This window comes from Miniopterus natalensis, chromosome 2, assembly GCF_054644295.1.
Source record: "Miniopterus natalensis isolate mMinNat1 chromosome 2, mMinNat1.hap1, whole genome shotgun sequence".
In the NCBI taxonomy this organism is placed as follows: Eukaryota; Metazoa; Chordata; class Mammalia; order Chiroptera; family Miniopteridae; genus Miniopterus; species Miniopterus natalensis.
The window spans coordinates 149430500-149455266 of NC_142082.1; the positions used below are offsets into that span (position 1 = coordinate 149430500).

The 24767-nt window shown below is 38.0% G+C and overlaps 1 protein-coding gene across 1 annotated transcript in view; it reads right to left on the bottom strand.

The window, feature by feature from the left end:
• LRRK2 (leucine rich repeat kinase 2) overlaps nucleotides 1-24767 on the bottom strand; it is a 115742-nt gene that overhangs the window by 23388 nt on the left and 67587 nt on the right. The window contains exons 26-40 of the mRNA XM_087814726.1: nucleotides 24670-24763; nucleotides 22399-22585; nucleotides 21059-21240; nucleotides 18580-18809; nucleotides 18056-18183; nucleotides 16660-16878; nucleotides 12836-13037; nucleotides 11442-11530; nucleotides 9095-9282; nucleotides 8052-8206; nucleotides 6937-7083; nucleotides 6606-6797; nucleotides 5820-5966; nucleotides 4845-4945; nucleotides 1435-1625 (exon numbers count right to left, since the gene is read on the bottom strand). Coding sequence (XP_087670852.1) covers nucleotides 1435-1625; nucleotides 4845-4945; nucleotides 5820-5966; nucleotides 6606-6797; nucleotides 6937-7083; nucleotides 8052-8206; nucleotides 9095-9282; nucleotides 11442-11530; nucleotides 12836-13037; nucleotides 16660-16878; nucleotides 18056-18183; nucleotides 18580-18809; nucleotides 21059-21240; nucleotides 22399-22585; nucleotides 24670-24763 — 2452 coding nt within the window. The remainder of the gene's footprint in view (nucleotides 1-1434; nucleotides 1626-4844; nucleotides 4946-5819; nucleotides 5967-6605; nucleotides 6798-6936; nucleotides 7084-8051; nucleotides 8207-9094; nucleotides 9283-11441; nucleotides 11531-12835; nucleotides 13038-16659; nucleotides 16879-18055; nucleotides 18184-18579; nucleotides 18810-21058; nucleotides 21241-22398; nucleotides 22586-24669; nucleotides 24764-24767) is intronic.

A 24767-nucleotide genomic window follows, 5' to 3' on the forward strand; every position in this document is an offset into this window, starting at 1 on the left:
CTGTATGTTTTACAGTGGCTTCTGGACTCTTTCAGGAAGGGGAGTCTACTTATTTTATGCACTTATTATATTATCTGTGTGTTACTAAGAGTTAATCCTCGGGTATTTTTGTTTGTGAGCAGTGTTCACTTGTTTTCCTCAGCGTCCATTCCATTTACCTTTCTGGATACTGCCTGAAAGGAACAGACTCACTATTTCAGAAAGGAAAAAAGAGAAGGAAATTTGCGTTCACTGTGTGGCAACTCTCCCAGGCGCTGTTTTCCTCCCTCTCTCCCCAGTGTTAACACATAGTGACCGAGGCCCCGCTGTTCTAGGTGCTGGGGATGCAACAGTGAATGACACGAAACGTTCCTGCTATTGTGACCCTTGGACTCTAGTGGCAAAGACAGATGAGACAGGATTTTTTAAAAATAAAAAGCTAAAGAATCCCAGTCTGCAGTAAGTAGTATAGGTACTAGCAAGGCGTGAGGTGGTCAGACATCCTCTCTGAGAAGAGAGCTGAATGAAACAAGAAGCGAGCCAGTCGGATAGAAGGGCTATCCCACCCTGGTGGGGCGAAGGGCTGGGGTAAAAGCTCTGGCGTGTTCAAGACACCTCAGGAGGCGGGGGGCTGAGCACGGCGACCAGAACTGGAGGCCGGAGAGGGCTGAAGACAGGAGGTCGACTTGGTCCAACTTCCCCGGCAGAGAACAGACTATCTGAGGCTCAGGTGAGGGGAGGCCAGCGGTGCGGACAGGACAGGGGCTGGGAGGCCGGAGCTGGGACAAGTTAGGAGAAGGAGCTGCAGTCACATGTATTTTGGCAGCAGAGCTGAAAACATCTGCCGAAGGGTTAAGTGCGGGATGTGAGAGAAGAAAGGAATGAGGGGTGGCTCCAAGGGGAAACACTGAGGAGACGAGATGGGAGCAGGGGAAGGTGGGAAAACCAAGGCTTTAACTTGGGCTGTCTTCGATTATCACAAAAAGTAGTCACCATTTACAGACTATTCAAAATAATCAAGAGACATAAAGTCACAGATACCAAGTGTGTGGAGCAGGGATCTGAACAACCCACATCACTCTCGTCGCTTTCAGAAATATGGACTCACCTTTGCTATTGTAATCACCCATGCTAGCTGGCACTTTCCTTGACAATTGAATGATGGTCTTTAGTTTTTTAGAAGAGATTGGTCAGTGCAAGATCACGGGCTCTGGAGCAGGATGCCTGGGCTCAAACTCTACCACCACTAGCTAGGAGGCCCCACAGAGAGTTTGTACTCCGGTTTTATCAAATTTTCAAAGTCAATCAGGGAAATGGTAGTTTTTCACCCAAATATTTTTGGAAATGTTACAGGACACATTGTTGGTGGGAAGTGCTGTTCTCAGAGCCTGGGAGTAAGTCTGGGTTGACACTCGTCATGTGCCGCGTGGGAAACCACATGACCTAATGAGTTACCTCAAGCCGTCAGCTACATGGAGTGCGATCCTGTGCTGCAGGGTCCTCGTGAGACTGGCTTTGTCCTGCTGAAGCAGGCGATCCAGGGAGCCCTTGGAGGCCAGCTCCATCACCAGCATCCGAGGACGGATCCCAGCCGCCAGCAAAGATATTAAGCTGGGGTGGTGGAGGTGGCAAAGCACTACCAGCTCCTGCAAAAGTAAAAAATCATTTCAGAGCAATAGGACATCAGTGTTGACCCAAGTATCTCCTTCCTTAAGTGGATCAACACCTTGAGCATGGTTTTCTCTGGGTGATTAAATTATAGAAAACTTTGTTTTTCTGTGAGCTTTTCTATATTTTCCACATTTTCAGGAATAAACAGCTGGTTTTAAAACTATGCTGTGAATTAAAATTTTAAGTTCTATTTTCCCTTTTTCTCAGCTTTTATCAGAATATTCAATGCAGGGACAGTACACGCATGTGGTCACGCTAATAGGTCATGGCAATCTTACCTACTGAACCCTAGTTAGCCCCAGAATCCTTCTCAGCCCAGGACTCTGAGTTGCCACCACTAATCAACTGTAACTGCCTTGTGAGGCACAACCTGGCTGTCATCTCTGGTTTGACTACCAGAAGTTTGCTGAGGGCACTAAGAAATATATGCTATGGCCCCCATCTGAAAACTCCTCAGAAATAGATGGTATCACTCTCCTGAACACTCTCTAATGACTTCCCGTGCTCTCAGATTAAAGTCCACGTACTTACACAGCCTTCGTGGCCTGGCCTGATCTCGCCCAGCCCACCTCTCAGGCCCATCCCCTCTCTCCTCTTCATTCACCACCCCTTGACCACACCGGCGTTGGTTCAACCCGACTCACGCCCAGCTCCTTTCTTACAGCCCTAGGTTCTCTGCCTTTGCTGACCTCTCTGCCCAGGAATCCCTTCACCCTTCACAGAGCTGGAGACTTCCTGCCATTCCGATCTTAGCTCAGACACTATCACTTCCTCAGACTGACCTGCCTTGGATCACCCTAACTAAAGCAGTCCCCACCTGCCACAATCTCTCTCCAGTCCAAAGCAGGGATGCCATATGAGTCTGAACAGAGAGGTCTCCATTCTGATTCCATTTTTTTCTAGACCACACCACAGGAAACTTTACAATCTCTTTTATGACACTGCTGGTTTTTTTTAATTCCACATATGCTTCCTTTTGCATATTTCACTTTACTCAGAAACTGTAATTTAGGTGAAATTTATAGCTTAGCTGGTTTTAAATTGATTCGTGTTTTCAACTGTGACTTTTGCAGAAGCTCTGATTCCTAACAACCAGCTTCAAAGACGGGAAGGATCGGTGCCAACTGCATTCATTAGGAACCCGAAGTGTGCAGAAATCTGCCAGCTGAACAAGAAAGGTGGAAAGCCCTGAGAGGGGCTTTTCCAGAGCAAAGGCTCCAGACAAAAGCTTAGAGGATAGAAATATATTTTCTCCTATGTCTGATGAGCTCAGTTGGATAAAACAGATGAGAGCAAGTCAAGTTAACTCTGCTTTCTTGCATAGACACAGGCAGGAGCCTAATCCAAATTTTTTCTCCTAGAAAAGGAGCTCACTGAGAGAGAGACAGCAATGGATCGGCCGCAGTTCCTGACCACTGGGAGAATGACCCTCTAAGGGCAGCACAAACACTAAAGTGTTTTCCTTTGCTTTGCTTTTTTTAAAATTTCATTTATGATTTTATTGATTTCTTTTTAGAAGAGAGAGACAAAGAGAGAGAGAGAGCAACAATGATGTGAGAAACATCAATCGGCTGCCACCCTGACCAGGGATCGAACCCACAACCTTTTGGTGTCCAGGATGACACTCCAGCCAGCTGAGCCAGGGCTCCTTCCTTTTTTCTCTCTCTCTTAAAGAACATGCATGTTACTCACACTCTGTTCCTATTCCTTCTACCATTCCCTTGGCTCCCCTAGCCGCCTCTGTACTAATCAGTCCTGTATACATTTTTAGTGTTCTGATTTCCAACAGAGTTCCCTGAGCACATTGCCTAAAATTTGAAACATACATTGATGACTAATGACCTAGGCTGAAAAATCATTTATATAACAAAACGTCTACAGATTGAAAGATATTGTGCCCAGATTTGGTTCACGGACTCGATCTGCATACAGAATATTTGTTAGCTTATACCTAGAACTATAGTGTGACTTTTGGTATTAATAATTAAAGTTACTCCAGGATATTTCACACAGACATAAAATTATTTTAATTTTTTCAGAGTAACTAATATATTATAACTGCGCATTCTCTAAGTTATTGAGATTCCGATTCAGGCACAAAGTATTTTTTTAAATGAATCAAGTGCAAAAGAAACGCTGAACAGATTCAAAATACAGTTGAGCCCTGGTCAGTGGGGCTCAGTGCACAGAGCTGTGGCCCGCAGACCGAAGGGTCTTGGATTCAATTCCTGGTCAAGGGCACGTACCAGGGTGGCAGGTTCGATCTCCGGCCCCAGTCTGGGCGCATGAGGAGGCAGCCAATCGATGTGTCTCTCTCACACTGATGTTTCTCTCTGCCCCTTTTCCCCTCCCTCTCTCCTTTTCACTCTCTCTGAAAAGCGATGAAAAAATATCCTGGGATAAGGATTAAAAAAATAAAATACAACTGAGTTCTGGTATAAGATGGCAGAATTCACATTGGATTTTACCACTCCTCTCACCCTGTCTCTCTCCCTCATTCCTACTTTCAGGAAAACCTCAGAAAAAAAGAAATGAATCCCCACCAGTACTCAAAACAAGAGAGGGTACTGGAGTGACCACTCTTGGTTATGCATTCAACATCCATTCGCCTTTCTTTCTAAGACTACCCTGATTTTTGCTGAGGTATCCAACCTTCACCCATGCAGTCCATCAACTTTGGGGGGAACTGACCCAACTCCAGCCTCAGGGAAAGGTGGGAATATTCTACCCTTCCACCCTATTACCATAGTGATCAGTTCAGTAATAGAGGCTTAAGCCAATCAGCACACAGCACTGCCTTGAATATAAGTCCTTGTTGAGAAAAGAACATGTGACTTAATTGAGGTCAAGAAAAGTTTTTAAATGGGCTACTGTGTATGGATTTTGGTTTCTTTGAAATACAAGACCTCAAAAGAGGTACCCACTTTTCTTCTGTACATGTAGGATATAACTGTGAAGCCTGGGAACAAGAATTCTCAGAAAACTGTCTTTTCTTTGTTTTCAACAAGAGAAACGGAACAAAACGTTTTTCCTTCATGAAGAAAGGACAAAGCAGGATTTATTTCATAGTTAAATGTTAGTAAACTTTTAGGGAAAATGTAGTCATCACTTTGCATTTTCACAGGCATCTGCAATACAAGAGTTCCAGGAGATTAACAACGTATGAACGAATGTAACGTTACTGGCTTTCTTACTTGTCGTAACAGTCTAAGTGATGTGTGCTTGTTAAAAATCTTCACAGCCACCTCTTCTCCTTCATAGGTTGCTCGATAAACTGATCCAAAACTGCCATCACCTTTCGAAAAGAAAATACAAAGCACGTAAGTTAATCTGTCCAAGCAGAGAAACTAAATTATGTCTGTTGTAATCACATCTGTTGCATGCTTGAAGATCAATCTGACACACTTGTTTCATTGAATCAAGTCTACTTTAAAGATTTCTCTTCCTTCTTCTCTATAAACTAGGGTGCACCTAAGATCTTGCCCCTCAGTCTCCCTGTCTTCCATCTACACACTCCCTACTCAATGACCTCACCCGCTCCCTAACTTAATCTATCCCTATAGACAGAGAACGTTCACATTTCACAAGCTACCTCCTAAACTCTACTGACAACTTTGTGTTGGAGATTTCCATTGGCCTACTTTTCCAAATCTCACATTCCATCAAAAGGAATATTCATGATCTTTTCTCCAAATCAGTTTTTATTCCACCTTCCACATATCTGATAAAAACAAAACTCTTTTTGTGATTATTATGGAGTCAAAATGGAAAATTATCATAGCTCTTTGCCCCATGCCTCGCCTCAAAGCTAACTTGCAACCCACTTTGTCTTTTTGAGTCTGAAAAATGGCTGCATCACTCAATCGAAAATCTCTTTATTTGCCTCCCAAACCCTGGCAATTAAAGCAAATGCAAGGATATATTTCACAAATATATGTGCTTCCACGCTAGTCCCATCCTCATCTTGAATCTAGTCTACTAGAGTGTGTGCAAAGCAAATTCTATATCTGTAACATATTACTTTAAAATATATCATTTCAAAGGAAAAAAATCATGACAAATATATGAAGACACAAAATAACATAATACAATTATATTTGAAAACTTTATAGCTTATTAGGAAAAAATTGCATCCTAATTTTTATTCTGAAACCGACATAAATAGTTACCTAAGAGAAACTCTGGAGCTTGTTCAAATTCCAGTCCATCACTATTCAACATAATATTTCTAGGCAGGTCAGCCAAAATCAAGTCAGGAGCAATCTGAGATATTGGGATGGTGAGCCTTGGTTGATCTGGATTTATGAGGAGGTCTCCTAAGAAGTACATAAAACATTAAAAAAAACTTTAAAGGATGCATATAAATTTGTGATTATGAGTTTCAAAACTGTCCTATCATTTCCAATCAGTCTTTTAGGTTTTCTTACCACGCCTATTTTTCTCTAAAAAATTTTAGAAAGTTTTAAAGGTTAAATTAATATCTATCAGAATTTTAAAACCTCATTTCTAGGTTCACTCACTAGAAAGTAGAATTCTGAACTGCCTGACCAGCCAATATCTGCCTAGGAAATTATCTATTCTCTACTTTTGCCACATGCATATGTCAGCCATATTATGTGGCTGACATGTTGCTGAGTTATTTCCATGAATCACATCTATTTTTATTTTTAACAATTTTGTGAAGTACTTTGGTTAGTCTTCCCATCTCACAGATGAAGTTACGCTGCTCAATGTGCCAATAGTCATCCTTGCAAACCAACATTCTTCTGATTCTAGAACACATGCTCTTGCTGGTGATAAATATGATCCACTTTTCTGACCTGTCACTATAACTGAATGTAGTGACCTCTAACTCATCCCTCATGGACAAGAATAATTCCTACATTTATTACAAAACTCACTTTGTAATACTGAAAGGTCACTTAAAAACATCTGTAAGTTGTATCAACACATACCTTCCTCTGCTTTCTTCATCAAGTCATCCAGTAAGATTTTCTGATGTTCTTCATCATCATTAAAACTATATAATGCCCATTTCTTCAACAAAGTTTCTCCTTCCCCGCAAATATCAATCTCCAGTAACCCAGGAAACCATTCTTCCATGAGAGAATCAATGTGGTCCACAACTTGGCCCAAGAGAATACAGCCTGCATAATCCAAAGAAGAGCTCATCACCAACCTGCAGGACTTTATTGTCACAAAGCTTAAAAAAAGGAACTATGAAGTTAAAAAGCTGTTTAGATTTCCTCAGTGGTACTATCAAAAGTTTTGAATTGATTTCCTTACCTTTTCTACACGAAGGAACTGTAATTTTTAGGAAACTCTCTGGATGATTATCTAAGACTTCAGATCCTACCAGACAATAAGCTTCAGGAGACCAATTCAAGTAGATGCCTTGTCGCCAGTACATTCTGTTTGGGCGAAGCGCTCGTTCTGAAAAAAATTTAAATGGACCCAGGAGTATCCATTAATTATTAACTACTTGATAAATTAAAGGGTGAAAAAAATCACTGCACATACCCCAAATGACAGTAATAAAGATATTTGTGTTGGGGGAAAAAAGTATTGAAATAATTATTGGTAGTCCTCACCTTAGCTATTAAATACGATGCTAAATATTTTTATCCTTAAATTTGCAATTAAATAAACAAAATGTCCAGTAGATAACCTAAGATAGATTTCAGGTTCATGGAGTTTAGTTTAATGTTTAACAGGTGAAGAAAGCGAATTAAAAATAAGTTGCCATAACTTTTAAAAAGAAGTTGGTAGTCATACAAAACCAAAACTTCCTGAATGTTTTAATGCAATATAACTACCTATATGCTGATTAACTGCAAGTAAGATATGGTTTATTTCAGGAAACAGGAAGGGCTGCATCCTGAAGACCTGTGTTCAATCTTTTCTTAAACCCCTCAGGGATTGTGCAGTAGAATGGAGCTACTACAGTCCCTACGCTGAATGGGCTGAAGGGTCAGGATGTTACACTTGAGTAAAACTCCCGGACTTTGCAGTTGTCATTCCTAGTTTTCCTTTGTTCATTTGTGTGCGTGTGTGTGTGTGTGTGTGTCTGTGTATGTTTAAACCAAGAACTCCTAGTAATCCATCTTTTAAAATTATTGTTTCTAATCTGCTTTGCCATAGAAAGAAAAATATTCATATACTTCTTATAATTGTCTAAAATATGAACAAATGGGCTTTGAGTGAGGACCTGAGGAATTTTATTCTTGACAAATTGCATACATTTATTTGAGTATGTCTTTATAATGGCCAATCTGAAGTCTTATGAGCTGATTTTCTGATTTTCAGGTGTCTTACAAATAAGTTAACTGTGAACATGACCTGTTAGTTTTAATATGCTTTCCCCCTAACTTCTCTAAATACTGTCATCATTAAACACTTACCTCTGCCTGAAAGCATGTAAGGTGAAATTTCAAGTAATCGATTGATTAATCTCGACCAAAATCCCATCAGAAAATAAGGCATTTCGTACAGTCGAATGATAATTTCAGAGTTCTCACAGTGGGGAAGCTCTATCACAGGCCTGTGGTCAGACAAACTAAATGGAAAACGACATCATCATTCTTCAGCTTCACAAAACACCCAACCACACTGACCAAAGTGCTTTACGACTTGAAATTGATGAACTGACGCTAAATATTCTAAGCAATTGTACTTTTTATGTTTTTATGCTACAAGCCCTTCCTATTTTAAAAATTCAATAGTTAACTTAATCAATTCAAATGCATGCTCAGATGTAGCAGGTGCATGAATTTTTTTCAGTATTCTTATTTATACTAATAAATTATTACAATTAATTATGCACAGACAAGTATCAAGCAAGGGATTATATAAAACTTGAAAAGATTGCATGTCCTAGAAAAAAGTGTGTATCTATTTTTAGAATAGGTCACTATCCATCAATCAATGCAATTTGCACTTTTAAATGTCAGATTATTTTCTAACATTCCCCAGGTGCTTCTAAAGCAGTAAGAAAAATCTCTATAATACAGGGCTAGAAATTAGGTCCCCATTGTGTTTCCCCTCTCCTCTCCAAATTCACTGCCATAAATTCTTTTAAGACTCTGGTAAAAACTCACTATCTTCCCCAGAACTTGTTTAATATACTTGTCTCTCATTACCATGTAAGGAGATACACACACACGAACACACACACACACAAAATAATCTCCACTATTTACCTTCCTTAATTAAACAGCTGTAAACCAAACAGTAATTATAGACATAAGTCACTTTACTCTATCTTTAAAATGTCAAATGTAATGTTTTCATTAAAAGTAAATGTTGTACTTCAGAATAAAATTTATACAATAAGCAAAAATAAGACAGTACATTAATCATAGATCAGAGTTATTTTAACAATCAAAACAATATAACAGATGGCGAGTTTCCACAGGGAAATTAAATGTTTACATTTTTGGTTTACCTGCTTGGAACCAGCAAATATTCTTCTCCTATTGGCAAGGCGATCTGAAATTTTTCTAGGAGTTTAAAGTACTGTTGCATGTAGTTCTTTGGAAATCTCTTTTTCTTTGAAAGAAATTTTTCCACATCTTTACGTGAAATAATCCCTTTAGGGTGTTTTGGGCAGCCTTCCACTTTCACTGTCAAAATCTGAAAGATTTAAACTTATAATCACTGGAATTTGCTGTCTGAAAAGTTTTGAATTTAAAGTATTTTGTGTCACTTTGCTCAATGAAAATAATCAGAAGAATTTTAACATTGTCAAATACAACACAGGACCTAAACCTCACTAGCTAGCAGCCATGTTCCCTAGAAGCCCAGTAGGGCATCCACTCCACTCAAAAAAACCATCCACTCAAAAGAAAGCATCCACTCCCTCAAAAAAATTACTGAGTGAATTCAGACGAGAAATTATGAAGATCCTCTGAAACCAATGGAGCTCAAGCCTTCCCGAGCTCCAGTCAACAGACCACTCTCATACCCCACATTCTTCTTATCACAGTTTCATTGATAATATATTTCTAGGGAAATGATCTTCCAGACTGTGTTATCACCACTAGCTTGTAATAAAAATGTCCCTTTATATTTATGTAATAGAAGATGGTTTTCATCAATGAGAAGAGAGGCAGTATAGGACAGTTTGCTAATTTTCAAACAGAGTAACTGCCGAATTTTGCTGGACTCCACTCAGAGTCGGTATCTACCCATAGGTCTGGGATGGGGTTTGAGGATCTGCTTTTTTAACAAGAAGCCCATATGATTCTAATGTGGAGACCATGCTGTGAGCTTTGATCATCACTGCAGTTAAAAATATCAGGCAGGCCCTGGTCAGTTGGCTTAGTTGGTTGGAACTAAGGGTAGCGGGATGGATTCTCAGTCAGGGCCCATGCCTAGGTTGCAAGTTCGATCCCCAATCGGGAAACCAATTGATGTTTCTCTCCTACATGGATGTCTCTCCTCTCCCCCACCCCCCCCGCACTTGCACTCTCTAAAAATCAATGGAAAAAATATCCTCAAGTGAAGTATCATAAGAGATTTGAGTACAGGTCACAATGACTCTAGGGTTGGTGCTCCCCACCACTCACTTGACTGGCTCCATTCTCATTTAGCAGATGAGTAAAATCACACTTCCCATGGCATATGTACAGAAGGATGAGAAATCTACCTAATCATAGCTACCAAAATAGTAATAGCTACCACATTACAAGTAATTGCCAATTAAGATAAAGTTTCAATATGCTCTCAAGTTCTGTGTTATAGGATTTAGACCCAAATAAGTTCCTTTTTTTAACCTTAGATGGAATTTAAAAGCTATCATTCAAGATTATCTAAGGGAATTGAATTACCATTATGGTTTAATTAGAAGAGAGACTTCTAATGTAAAAAGACAGAATCACTTAAGGGATCCAGACAGCCACATGCAAAACTATAAATTATAGTCATAAACCAAATAATTGTCAGTGAATACACATGCTAGAGACATCCTCCCTGAGCTCACCTCTGTTTAGAAGGGTAATTTTGCATCCCCAGCAATACTTGGTAATGTCTGAACACATTATTGGTTGTTATAACTAGGAAGGTGCCACTATTATCTACAGGGTAGAGGCCAAATATGCTGCTATTATCCTATAATGCACAACAAAGAATTCTCTGGCCCTAAGAGTTGATGGTGTTGATGTTGAGAAACCCTGAGCTGGTATGTTCTCCTTGAGTGATTTTCTGTAGTAAGCCTAAATTGATGGATTATTATAACTAATTAATATAAACTCATTGGTAATTATCATTGGCAGAAGAAATAACCTTCCATATGAAATATAAATGGAGAAAAGATAGCTATTACTACTGCCATCCAAAGTTTTCAAAAACTGAAAGCATTTAGAACTCAGATCATTCCTCTCAAGAGTCAAAACTCCCCCCCCCCATGTTGTCTAGATAGAGGTTTCAGAGGCTCAACAACCCAATTTTCTCATATATATTTACCCCAAGGATTTTCATGAAGCTTTCATTCAAATGACTGAGTCAATAACCAAGTCAAAGATATAATCAGGATCTAGGGAAGCACCATGGAACACAGTGGTACAAACACTCGTCATTAAAAACATTAAAGAGGTTAAAGTGAACCCTCAGGTACCTTCCCTTCTTCCACGAAGCTCTTCTTTAAGCAGTTTTCTACATGAAGTATTCTACAGTTTTCTATATTCACAGTAGTTTCTATCTTAACTGAACACCAACTCTATAATACTCAATGCGCTGAGTGCCGTTTACTCTTCAATCATTACCCCCATGTCACAAAAACATAAGACACCAACCTGTGCCATGACTTTACAAAGCCACTTGGGTTCCACAAAATATAAGTTACTTAACTGCAGTGCTGGGTCTTGAAAATGAAGAAGGACCCCTGCAGTAAAAAAATCAAAGAATGAAACATGAAATCGAGACTATACAGATATCAAGAAAAAGAAAGAATTTAGTCCAACTTCCTCACTTACAGATGAGAAAACTTCAGCATAGTCAGTGGCAGAGCTGGGGCTACAACCTGGGCATCCTAGTTCTCACGCTCTAAAGTCCTGATTTTATAACGAAGTATTTTTTAACAATATACAATGATCATTTATAAGCATATTTGAGACAATGCTATATATTGCAGAGGATATATTTACAAATAAATAGAAATTCATAATTTTATTTTTTGCTTTCTAAAAATATACAATACAAAGACACACCTCATTTTTCAAATACAAGTAAGAGACATAGAACATCCTAGGGAGCTACTGGTTAAAGAATGATGGGGAGAGCCTTTGCTGATGTTGCTAAGTGGATAGAGCATTGGTCCGTGCACCGAAGGGTGTCGGGTTCAATTCCTGGTCAAGGGCACATACCTGGGTTGCAGGTTCAATCCTGGCCCCCATCGGGGAGGCAACCGATCAATTGTCTCTCTCACATGGATGTTTCCCTCTCTCTGTGTCTCTCTCTCTCCCTTACACTCTCTCTAAAAATAATGGAAAAATATCCTCCAGTGACGATTAAGCAAAAAAAGAATGATGGGAAGAAGGAACAGATTATAATCCACATGAAAATTATTTTTCATGCAACAGAATCTAGGGACCAAAAGCAGCTTCCCAGCCACTGACCCCGGTATTACAAATCAGCTCGCACAGTGCTGGGGAGGTCACACTGATCAAGCACATACTCAGCACTGAGGTCGGGTCGAGAGCCCTTCTCTGTGCGAGCACGTTGACAAGGTGTGATGTAACAGAGCAAGATCTGCACTCACAGCTGCAGCGTCTCAGGCAACCACCGAGTCTCGAAGTGCCCCACTGGGCCATTCCAATAGTTCTCTTTTCCTACAGACAAGCAACTTGCACACATACTAAATGCAGTTGATACTATGAGAGGATATGCCTTATGCTCAGGGTTCCACAGCTCCTGGCTAGTCAAGTTCTAGAACCCACACGTTTTAACTCTTGCCCTTTCCACGGTTGCCCTTAGATGTTCTCCAATTTCTTTTTCTTATGACATGATATATGATTTAACATCAGTGCACATGATGATCTTCCAAAAAGAAAAACATCAGTGGTCTATTGAAGAATTCTGAAGCTATTCTGTTAAATATTGAATATAAATTCCAGCAAGGTTTAGATCCATTTTTATAAATTACCACAGCCAAGCTTTGAAAAAATTGGAAACAAACGAACACCCAAACCTGATTCATTTAGGAAGTGAACTGCGTGAGGAAGCTCATTTTCATCTAGCTGCAGTTGATTTTCTTTCACGAGTTGTAATAATCGTTTCCGGTCAATTACAGGAAATTCAATTGGCACATTTTTCCGCTCTGATAAAATGATTTTCTCGAGTTCTACGTAGCAGTCTGGAATCAGCTGCCCGACAACAGGCTGATCTCGGATCTATGTAATTAAAAATGACAGGCTGTAAAACAATGCGTTTTATTCATATATTTGTCAGGTGGTGGGTAATTCAGTGCTAACAGTTTTAAAGAAATATATTTTTAGCTAAAATCAAAACGTGATGTAAAATAATTTAAACGGTGAGGAATAAAAAAAATGATATTAAAATAAGAAAAATATGAACACAGAAGCCAATTTGGAAATAACTATCAAATAAAATAATATGGAACCATTTATCCGGCTATCCAGAAAACCCAGGATAAATCACTAACCATGAATAAAGGATTTTATCTCTTCTAAGACATTAACCTTATATGCGGTAGATAAGCTAACATAAGCACTCAGTATCACAGGAGCTTTTGAATATCCGCACCCTGAGGTAACAGGTGAAATTTTGTGTTTATTATTTGCAAAATGCTATATTAGTGGAATGTGCATATCAACAGCGAAGCTGGAGACAGACATGGTAGCCCCTCTCCTAAGCTATGCTACTTTGTGAAACTTTGAACTTAAGAAAATAAAAAGTCGTCTAAACACCCTGATACGAGAGGATGATTTTTGGCCTGTGACACTCTGAATTTAGTCGCTGCATACTAATTGAAAAATATGTGAAAGGAAAAAAATTTCAATGGCCTTAAGATGATAGTTCACATAATGTAAGTCTTTTCCAATTTTTCCCCCCTGAAAATCTAATTTTAAATAGAAATACATTAACAATAGTAACTAAAATGCCTTTGAGAGCCACCAGGTGGCAACCTCTCCCCACTTCTTGACCCGTAAATATATTCGTGTATATTCTATTTACCTGACAATATCAAAATTTCTACCCAAGTTCTTAAATTCATTACAAACAGAAATTGGGTTTATAAACACACACATAAAATGTAACTTGTTCTTTTTCTACTTATCACTAGAACCTTAAGGATCTTCACTTACAGTAGCCATAAGCATTCCTTAGATATTTACCTCCAAACAGTAATTTGAAAGACTGTGTTCATGTGTCCCTTGCCCCAGAAAATTAACTATCACTCCACTAACCTTCACTTTTCACAATCCTTCTCTGCATCATTTAGAAATTAAAATAAAACAAAACCAGAGTGAAGTTTATGTTTTAACTCAAGGAGGAAAAACCTACATTTAGAAATAAACAAGGGTTGTCACGGGAAGCTAATCATGTAGAAAAGGGATGAATTTTACAGGGTTGGGTTCTGGGGCCAGGAAAGAATACCTCTCTGCTCACTGCTAATGGGCTGGACAAACTGAAAGAAGTTATTGTTGGCATTAAACTCTGTTTTGTCCTATTTCTTTTCATTTGTGTCAAGTCACCAACAGACACACACACACACGCACGCACACACACACACAGGCACAACACTTTTATTTGCGAGTCTGCCCAGATACATGTTAATAAAGGTGAGACAGGGCAAGATTACATAAGAGTCAAGATAAAAGATGAAAAAAATGAGAGGGAAAAAAAAAAATGATCTCTAACAGATTAAAAGCTGCTATTTGAATACAGGCTGAAACACGGCGGGGAGGAAAGAATATTCAAGTTCTGGCAGGCTCCTTGGCTCTAGATCCTCGGAAAGAGTCATTATTCTGCAAAGCAATCAAATGGATTTTCAAACCAAAAGGCCAGAATGATGCGTCCATTAGCAATGTATACCTCTTTTCAAATAATATTTCTATTTTTCAAAGCATTTCTTTTACTTTGTTGTATGGCACTGCCTTGAGATTTCATTTATATATGCAGGAAGAAATATGGTTTTATTGACTAATAGTGATAACTTGCTATTAGACAAAAGCAATACTATTGCAGCTTGATGAATCAACCACTTTATCCATAGATTTTGTTTCAACTAAGTTCAGGTTTTTTTTCAATACAAACTTATCTTCCAATAAGTCTTTTTAGAAATATAATATATGCTCCAACAGCGATGATAAAAATGGAAGCTATTAAAATAGTAGAAGTAACAACAAAGTTCTATAAGTGCAGGTATAGTCTCAGAAAAATCCCCCTGGATAAAGACAATATTTAATTGGATGAATGAATTTTGTATATCTGTTTCTTATAAGTCATGTTATTCTCTACTCATATATCCCATGAGAAAGTAGGAAACTCTGCAAATAAATAATATGCCATTCTTCTTACATAAATGCCACTAGTGACTCACCACTGGCAAAACCTTTTAGTGATGGTGATAAATGTGCTGAAAGATACAAACATGCAAATTATCTCCCGGGGCACCACAAAGACCAGCACATTTCCAAATGGCTCATTAGGCTTGGATAGGAGCATAATCTGTGGAAATGGAACAGAACTAAGCTAACTGGCAGATGCGCTATAACCAGGGCGACCATAACATTTATCATCCAGACTGGAATGCCTGAGAACATTCTGGGACGCTATTTATAATTATGCTGGGGCTGTCCAGGCAAAGCAGGACCTTCGTTACAAGCCATGCCTTCATCATTAGTGCTAATGAGCTAAGCCAACAGGAACTGACAACGAAATTCACCACTGTGCTTGTCGTATTACAGTGTCAGGGCATTTTCCACAGTTTACACAGTGCTGTCTGTAGAATCCCCGGAAGATTTCTCTCTCCTGTAAGTATTAAAAACAAACTTCCAGCTTCTGAGGGATGAATAGAAGGTGTGTGGGGGGAGGTAATACATGTTGATTAATTTTTGGAGAACTTTGGCAGTCAAAGGCAGGAGAGGACTTATTCTATAGCTAGAGAGGTCACGAACACAAATTTTTTGGAAGGCAGAGGAAGGTCCCGTACGTTTGAAGAAGGGACATGGAGAAGGAAAGACCAAAGTTACCCCTTAAAACTGAAATCAAAGTAATAATTTGAGTAAAGAAAAATTATGGTATCATTAATATTGTTATTGCTTGGCTAAAATAAAATTTTATTTATCACAGACTGAAAAAACAAAACAAAACAAAAACCACAAATGCTCTGCCTGGTTACCAATTTATTTGTGTTTTATAAGCCCAATGAATTAGATTTGGCTTACTAGATGGGCACTTTAGAAATCAAATACCATCATTACTAAAATGAAAAACTCTGTTTGTGCGAAGTAAAAAAATTGCTTGGACACTGCTGAAAACCAAATTAGTGATCTTGGCGACCAAGCGAAAAAGCCATCTCAGAATCATGAGGGCAAAGCATGGAGAATGGGGTCCAGGGACACGCGGCTTGGAGGGGCAGCGGGAACGCCGAGACGGGCATGAGAAAGGGACTCCCAGAGGACGGGGCAGGGGAAGCAGCAAGGGGCAGAAACTAGTGGAAGAAAGGTGACCCCCAGACCCAGCACCACGGTTACCCTGCTCACCCCATCAGGGCTGCAGGGAGTCCAGGGGCAGAGGGCGTCACAAACATCTGCCCAGAGCCTCTGGGAAACACCCTCTGGGTCTCTCGGACCCTCCCCCAGAGTCTCTGAGGGCCCTGGAATTGTTCTTACTCCCATTTCTAGGAATCTGAATGAAGGATGGCGTAATTTTATAACGGAAAATGCTTTAAGGACGCTAACAGCTGTGCAAAGCAGCCGGAGGCCTCTGCCCTTCCTTAGAGCTGCCCAACCTGAGGATCAACAGATGAGGCACCGCCCGCGTCACCTTGAAATTCAGGCTCTCGTTGATGATGGTTTTCCGGAGCTTGGCCAGAGCATCGGACTCCTCGGTGGCGTTCACGAAGTGGCAGTCCCGGATGGCGGGGAAGCCCCGCTTGTTCAGCAGCTCCTTGTTGATCTTCCCGACGCAGGCTTTGCGCTGCCGCTCGTCGGACACATCCAGGTGCGTGCCCACCAGGATCACCGGGGAGGAGGAGGCGCGGGCCTGCGGGCAGAGACGCGCACACTGACGGCTGGCCTGCAAAGCAACGCTCGCAGCTCTGTCCAAATTCACTGGCGTGGAAGTGAAGAATTAAAGGACAGCGTGAAGGAAATAACTGTCTTTCCCTAAGCCTAAGGGGGGGAAAAAGTAACCCTATGAAATGCTAAGTCACTTTTATGCCCCCCCTTAATTCAATTATTACCACTTTTCAGGTGGCCTCTGTAATAGCCGTCGGGTGTTTTCCTTTTCTCTATGTTTTTTAAAAAATTCCTTAAAATGGGTAACTTTCTAAGTGTGCTTTAGACTTCGAAAAAATGTATAAGCAGTTAATAAATCCATGAATTATTTCTAAGTGTCATAATACGGTTTACATTTTTCTCTTCCTTACCTGCAAATTCAATCTCTTGAATTCATTTTAAAGTCATTCTATTGGGAGTCGGCAATAGAAAAAAAAAAAGCCACTGAAATATTACTGCCCTTGTAATACTTGCTCACTTTGGCTATCATAAAACAAACAGAAAGGGTTTTTTGGTTTGGTTTGGTCTGGTTTCTTCCCCAGATCTCTCAGTCTTTATTCTCAGTTCCTTGCTATTACGAACAGAAAGTTTTTTAAAAATTACCAAAATTACAAAATGAGCTTGTAAGGAGTAGCTGACCGCATGACAACCAAGGGACAAAGTGGAAAATAACAGAGAGAGATTCCCATTATAAGTGCATATTGTCAATATATTTGAATTTACCAAAAAAAAGGGGAGCATATTAACTTGGTACCATTTCAAAGTGTGAGATCTGGAAGACTTCATACTAAATTGCCACTGAAGACATAGGTGGTGACGTGCAGACTGCTTTTCTTTGGGATAACTTACTTTAAGTTAGAAAGCTCACATTCCATTTTTAAAAGAATATGATAAAAATAGTTTAGCATGTGTATTTTCAGTTTTTATACCTTAAACGGGTTTCACATACCTGTAACGCTCCCCAATACGGAACACATTATTTTCATGTCACACTTTAAATACTCTGAAATTTTCCCAAGTTAAAATTTCAGTGCTGCTTACTTTCTTTTTTAAAAACCCTTTAAAGCAACTGTTTGCCTAAAATAAATTACCTTACATACAGAAAGAAAAAAAAAGAGAGAGAGAGAATTATTTTGTATTTTCAAATGATTAGAACAGACCACCTTTATATTGAACAGCCAAGGCTTCATGGCGTCAACTTCAGCTTGTCCTTTGCTGAGGTCATAGACAGCGAGGTACAGTGACCGCGGGGTCATGAAGTGGGGATGGGTGCTGTAGAATTCCTCACGACCTGAACAGAGATTGGAGACTCGTGTAGCCTTCCTTTTTTCGAAACAAATTTTTAGGTGACACTATCTACTATTTAGCATACAAAAAAAGAGAAAAACAGTCACAATGTTTAGACAACTACACTGAGTTTTTACTAGAGATTGAGGGCTTTTAGCTGAAGTGTCAGCTACCAACCAAGTGCTCAGCTTCAGCACCTGTAGTTTCTAACATCGCCCTCCACACACTGCTTCATTCTGGTGGCAGGGGGGCTCCTGGGAGAAGTACACAGCTTTGCAACAATTCCATAGGATTCACCTGTCTCTTTGCAGTATTAGAACAGAAAACTCAGTTCGTTTTTTAAAATCCCTGTTCTAAATAAAAGATAAATGTGATTTAAAAATTTTAGCAAAATAAATACCTGCAAAATCCCAAACATTTAGAATGAGGTCTTTTTTCTTTTTGCCTCTTATTTGGATAGGCCAGTCTTTCACATCTATGCCAACTGTAGCACTCTGCATCCCAAGATCTGATTTCTTGGTTTTCATTAATTGCTGCAATAAGGTGGTTTTACCACTCCCAGTATTTCCCACAATCATAAGTTTCATTCGGTTATAGGGCACAGCCTTTTTTAACCGCTGTTGAAGAAACCTAGAATTAGACAAAAATAAAATAATATACTGCTTAATAGTATATTTAAAATACAGGTGAATTCTTGTGCACTGAATTCTTTTAAATACCAGACTTTTCAAATATAGGATGCAAAACAAAAATGCACAGTTTGTATACGTAAATTGCACTTGTCTTTTATTACACTCTTAATGCGTATATGTTGTTATTGATATTAGTGTAGTTGATAATGATCGGCAGTATTATCAAATAGAATGACGTTACACTATCACCATAAACAATCAAAATGTGAAAATATGTGTGCAATATTCGTTATGATTTTATTCACACACACACAGATTTCTTTAAATAATACGAAACCCTAAAAATTATAAAGTATAACATTTTACAAAGCCCATGTGTCAGAGAACCAAGGTAGAGTATACATGTATACAGTTAGACAAAACCTTGATAGTGAGTTTATGTTGGGTACTTTATATATGTGTGTGCATACATATATATTCATGTATAGCAAATACACTATATATATTTATGTATATCATATATGGATATGTATAATGTACATGGAAGGGCCATATTGGTTACATTATAAGTTACTATATATAAACTATTATACTATCAGATAATATGTTGTTATTCTTAATAATCAATGTAAAAATAATGGAAACTACTTAGAAGTGCTGTAGGTGGCTAACAAAACCACCTTTAAATTAATAGATTTTAAATGTTCTCAAAAACATAATGGATATATAAAGATATATTTTAACTTTATTAAAATATTGCCACAGTTTAAAATTAGAGAAGCAACCTAAATCATAAGTTAATTTTAGAGATTATTGACTGATCCATTCTCATAACTAATAGATCTCTAATGATCCTGGTGATCTGACCAAAAGGCCTAATAACTCTTCTTGATTTCTTTGACACTTGAGAAAATAAGATCTGACAGATCGCATCTATACCTGCTATTATTGAAATCAGTCATTTTCTCACATGCAGCTAAACTTCTGTTTTCATCACCAATAAACAAGAAAATCAGTGGTCCAAAGTTCATTAACTATTAAGAATTCACCACTCTTTGAAAAAACTCATTCTTTGAAAAAGCAAAGGATGCCTAAAATTTTTACACTATTCCATGTCTTTGTTGTCTTTTCAAAAAACGTAAAACAAGTTTAAAAATATTTACTTACACCATGGCTTGATAATATAGAATACTACATTAAAAACTAGTTCCACTAAATGTTTAATAATCATTGGACCAATTTTCATATGAACATCTTTTCCAGTTTCAGGAAGGAAAAATCATGGGAAATAATTATTTGGGATCAGGGGTAGTCATGTTTAGCATTAGCTGGGGACAAACTCTTCCCTTTCAAATTACGTCAAGCTCAGGAAGACAGAAATTGTTCCTCATAAAAAGTTGAATATAAATTTAAGAAAATTTAAGCAGAAGATAATTAGGTAAATATAGTTCACTGGCAATTCAAACACTATTAATTGTATGCCAGGCTTTGTGCCAAGTATCAGACAGTGAGTAAACATTGCCATGGTCCCTGCCTTAATGGATATTGTAGTGAGGGATACAATGAGAGGTGATAAATGAGCCGAAACCTGCAAGATAAATATAGACAGAAGTAATTTTGGGAAAATGGAAATAACTGTATGAGTAGGTAACAATAAGACTAGCATGCTTAAAATGTAACAAGGAGTGAGGTAAAGTCCATTATCAAATGTCTTTGAAGTATGCAAAGTATAAGAACCAGAAACAGTGATAGCTGGGAAGTTTTTGGCAGTTGCAAAAATGACCAGGGTGAGTGAATCACTCATCCTCATAGGCAAAATCAAAGTTGGTAATTTTTTATCATTTAAGTAACTATAATGCTTTAAGATATAATAGACATTTAGCTAACTATATGCTATATGAAATGAAGTTTAAGAAGTTATTATACTCTGCTATATTTCCTTAGTCTGTGTACTTGATAACAAGAGACCAACTGGTAGTACTTTCCTTTTAGAGTCCATCTCTAGTGAGAAGCGTGACAAGGAGGAGAAGCTATTCTCTCAACGTTAACTTGGCTCGGAGCAAATGAAAGGCCCTGCAGCGGCACCATAGAAACCCACTCATTAAATAAAAGGCAAATGACACATAGCATCTTGATGCTAAACAGTACCATGCATTTTTTCCTATGTTGTAACTCTATATCCATCAGTGTCACAGAGGAAATCTGAAACAAACTTAACAGAAACAAATGAAAATAAAGTGATCTAACCTTATGATGTCTTTGGCTTTACATCCTATATGTTTAAAATCAAAATTAAGGCGCAGTTCATCCAAAGGAAGATCCCATATTTTGCTCAATTTCCCCATTTCATTGGGAAAGGATCTCAGTTCGAAGTTGTAACTAACATCAAGAGATGTCAGGTTTTCAAGACAGCCAATCTCAGGAGGAATCTTAGTGGGGAAAAAAAAGGGCAAATTCTGTTGATGGGAAAGGAACAAGAAACAAGATGTGCTTCCAAGAAACAAGATGCTAACAGGAAACCAGAAGGACCAGAGATCCCATCGGCAACGTGCAGGATCTTTCCCCAGAGTTCCAAAACCTTCCAAATGCTTGTCACAGTTTCACTATGAATGTTTAAAAACACAAATATAAGGGACTTACCCAAAACCATCTATGTCACTTATTTATAATCTTTGGAAACCCATGCTCCCTTGGTAACATATGTCATCTCTTCAAAACACTGAAAGCAAATTCCTTTTAGCTTTCCAAATCCAGTCATCTGTGGCTGCAAGTCTGTTCCCTCACTGTTTGTTCTTCAGTAAAACTACAAAGATCTGGTCATCACAAACTTGTATACAACTTAATGTCATTAAAATACAACTAAATGTTTATACTTTAGGTGGCATGTTAAACAGAGGTTTTATTTTTCTGCTCCAAATTTTAAGCAGTACTCATTACTTTTAAATTTAAAAAAGTGTTAATTTGCTGGCAAAAAAAAATCAGATAGCAAAAAGTATTCATAGTTATTCTGAACCTCACAGTTTCAGACATTTAATTCTTTTTGGCTTTTCACAGGCAATAATAGACTTGAACTTGGCAAAAAAAAGAAAGTGTGGTTATTTTTCTGAGATGAATGGATAATCCATTTTAGATTTGTAACAGAGGCAATGGAGTAAAGCAAAGGAAGTTGACCCACTCGGATGAGGTGTAGCATAGGGAAGGAATGCAGCAATTTAAGAATGTAGGAAAGAAGTTCATCTGAAAAAAACAGGCTATATATGGCCCAGTGTCAACTTTAGAAGTGTAGAGTATCTCAGGGTCTGTTAACAGATCAGAGATTCAGTGATTCAATGACATACACAAAACATTACACACATTCATAGTTAAACATATATATTCGTATAACCTAAATATTGAGCACAAAAAGTGACCTTTTATGGAAATTAAGCATTCTTAATGTACTGATTTACCTCAGGGTAGGTTAAGATCTTATTCAAAAAGTAGGAAACACAAAATAGCAGATGTTAAAATGATAATTTTTGATGATGCAAATTACAAAAGCGTATTTGCAAATGGGCAATAATTTTAAGCCAATAAAGACCTCTTACCTCTTTCAGTTTATTGTGAGAAAGATGTAGTTTCTCTACTCTAGACCATACATGTGCTTTTTCACTCAAGTCCAAGACGCTGATCTGATTATGACTGAACAAGAGTTCCCTTAAGTTCAAAGATTTCCAGTGCGCAGGACTGGGCAGGTATTTAATATCATTGCTGCTCATGTCTAAGGATCGCAAGCTGAAACAACACAGTGTCAAGATAAAAACCAAGTGAGTGTTTCCAAAATACATGAAATTACATCACCAGTAATTTTTACTAGAGTGAGAATAAGAACTTAAAAACTAACAATATGTATATGTAAGTATACATTATGCACATGGGTTTTTGTGTACATGTACATACATATGTGCTAGCAAGAAGGCATGTCTCGCTAGGAACAACATTTAAGTGAATAAAAGCCATTCAAACAAAATTAAGGCCTAATTTACCTACTCCAGAACCATAAAATTATAAATCTCTGAGAAAAAGAATAAGTGTTTTATAAATGTTTATGATACATGAGAAATCATAATTAACAAATGCTAAAGCTGTCATTAACATTCCTCCTGCCTTCTATTCAAGAGTTACAATTATGTAGCCCTCATATCTGCTTTCATTTTCACTCACTACTGGAGGATTCTTTAGAGTTCGGGTCCTAGAGTTAATTAATATTGTGTGTGGGCAAGCCCCTCTACCAGCTTGTCTCAATGTGATGAAGATTGTTCCCCAAAACTGAGCATGATCCCTTGCATACAGCAGGCCCTCAATGCAAACTGGTTGCTTTCATGCAAGAACATCTACCCAAAGTTTGCATAAAATAGCAAAAAAGCACATGTTACATATAAGTGTATGTGTGTAGGAAGAATAAACACAGTCAGTGATTGTGGTATATTTGGCTAAAAGTATACCTGAACTTTTACATATACTGACCCCTTTCGTCCAGCATATATGAAGCATGATGAATTAATTCTAAGCTCACATAGCTATACATCCTGCCAGACAAAGATTCACATCTGCACAGCAACATTTTTGCCATTTTAAAATAATAGATTTTGCCCTAGTTGTCATACAAAAATGCCATGAAAACAAGACAATTAAGTTGACCGTATTAGAGAGAAGACATGTATGTCAAACAATGTAGTTGAGACAAATCTGAGAATCACCAGGCTGTTCAAAAGCAGTGTCTCAGCCTCAGTGGAGATTTAAGCTGGGCAACTGGATACTCATTTGTGAAACAAAAGAGTACATTTAGAGAAATACCTACAAAATGCTGGAAATGTATGCCTGAAGATGGTGTCTAAAGGGATAGTGTGATTAGGGACTAGATATTGTCAGTTCTCTGGGAAGAAATCTTCTTTATGGCACATGTCTTTTAATCAAATGTCATAAATATTTAACTTTCAAATGCACTGTCTGGAATACATTATGCTTAAAATATAGGACCACCTGTATTCCAGTGGTGTCTGCATGTGTGAGTTGAGAGTCTGAAGTCAAACCACCAGTATTAAAAAACTATGACTTTGGGCTAGTTACTTTAATCTCTAATGAACTGATGTTCTCATTATAAAGTGAAGCTAGAAACAGTAGCTATTTAATAGGATTATTAGGAAGATTAGGAAGATCTGCTGTTGAGCAGTGAGAGCAGTGTCTGACACATTCTAAAGCTGGATTTAAATTAACTATTATGTTTGTCTGACATTATCTATAGATAATAACTAAGTATTATTTGTCAATATATGTATAAATTTGCACATATATGTTTATGGACTTGGTTTATAATGTATAACACAATTAGAATAGCATTTAAGATGACAACACATTTCAAAGCTAATTAATGCATGAATCTGTTAACAGGAAGCTTTCGTTTTTATTGAAAATAACCAAAAATATCCCCGAATACCGCGGGCCACATAAGTTGTCCTAATCTTCACCAAAAAATCACTGAAACATAACTTAAGTATAATTTCAAAGTTAATAGTATCTTTGCAATGTATCAACTTCTAGAGCAAGAGAAATTTTAAAAGTTAAAGTGATAGCCAGTGCCATCTCATTTGATTATAATAATGCAATTATACAGTAAATAATCTTAAATTGTTTCTATACAACAGCACACTAAATTAACATAAAAGTTAAAAAAAATCCAACTAACAACTTTGGTCTTTTGTCTAGTGAATGTCAAACATTCATAGATTTAAAAACATTAAACATGCCTAAGTCAAAACCATGTTTCTGAAGGTTCTGTTTCAGCTTATGTGGTTTTAAAGTAAAAATAATAAACTTACTGTGGAAGCTTTAAAATTGCTTCTGGAACACATGTAAATCTGTTTTGAGATAATTTTATACTTGTCATAGAGGAAGGTAAAAAAGGCATAGCAGCTAA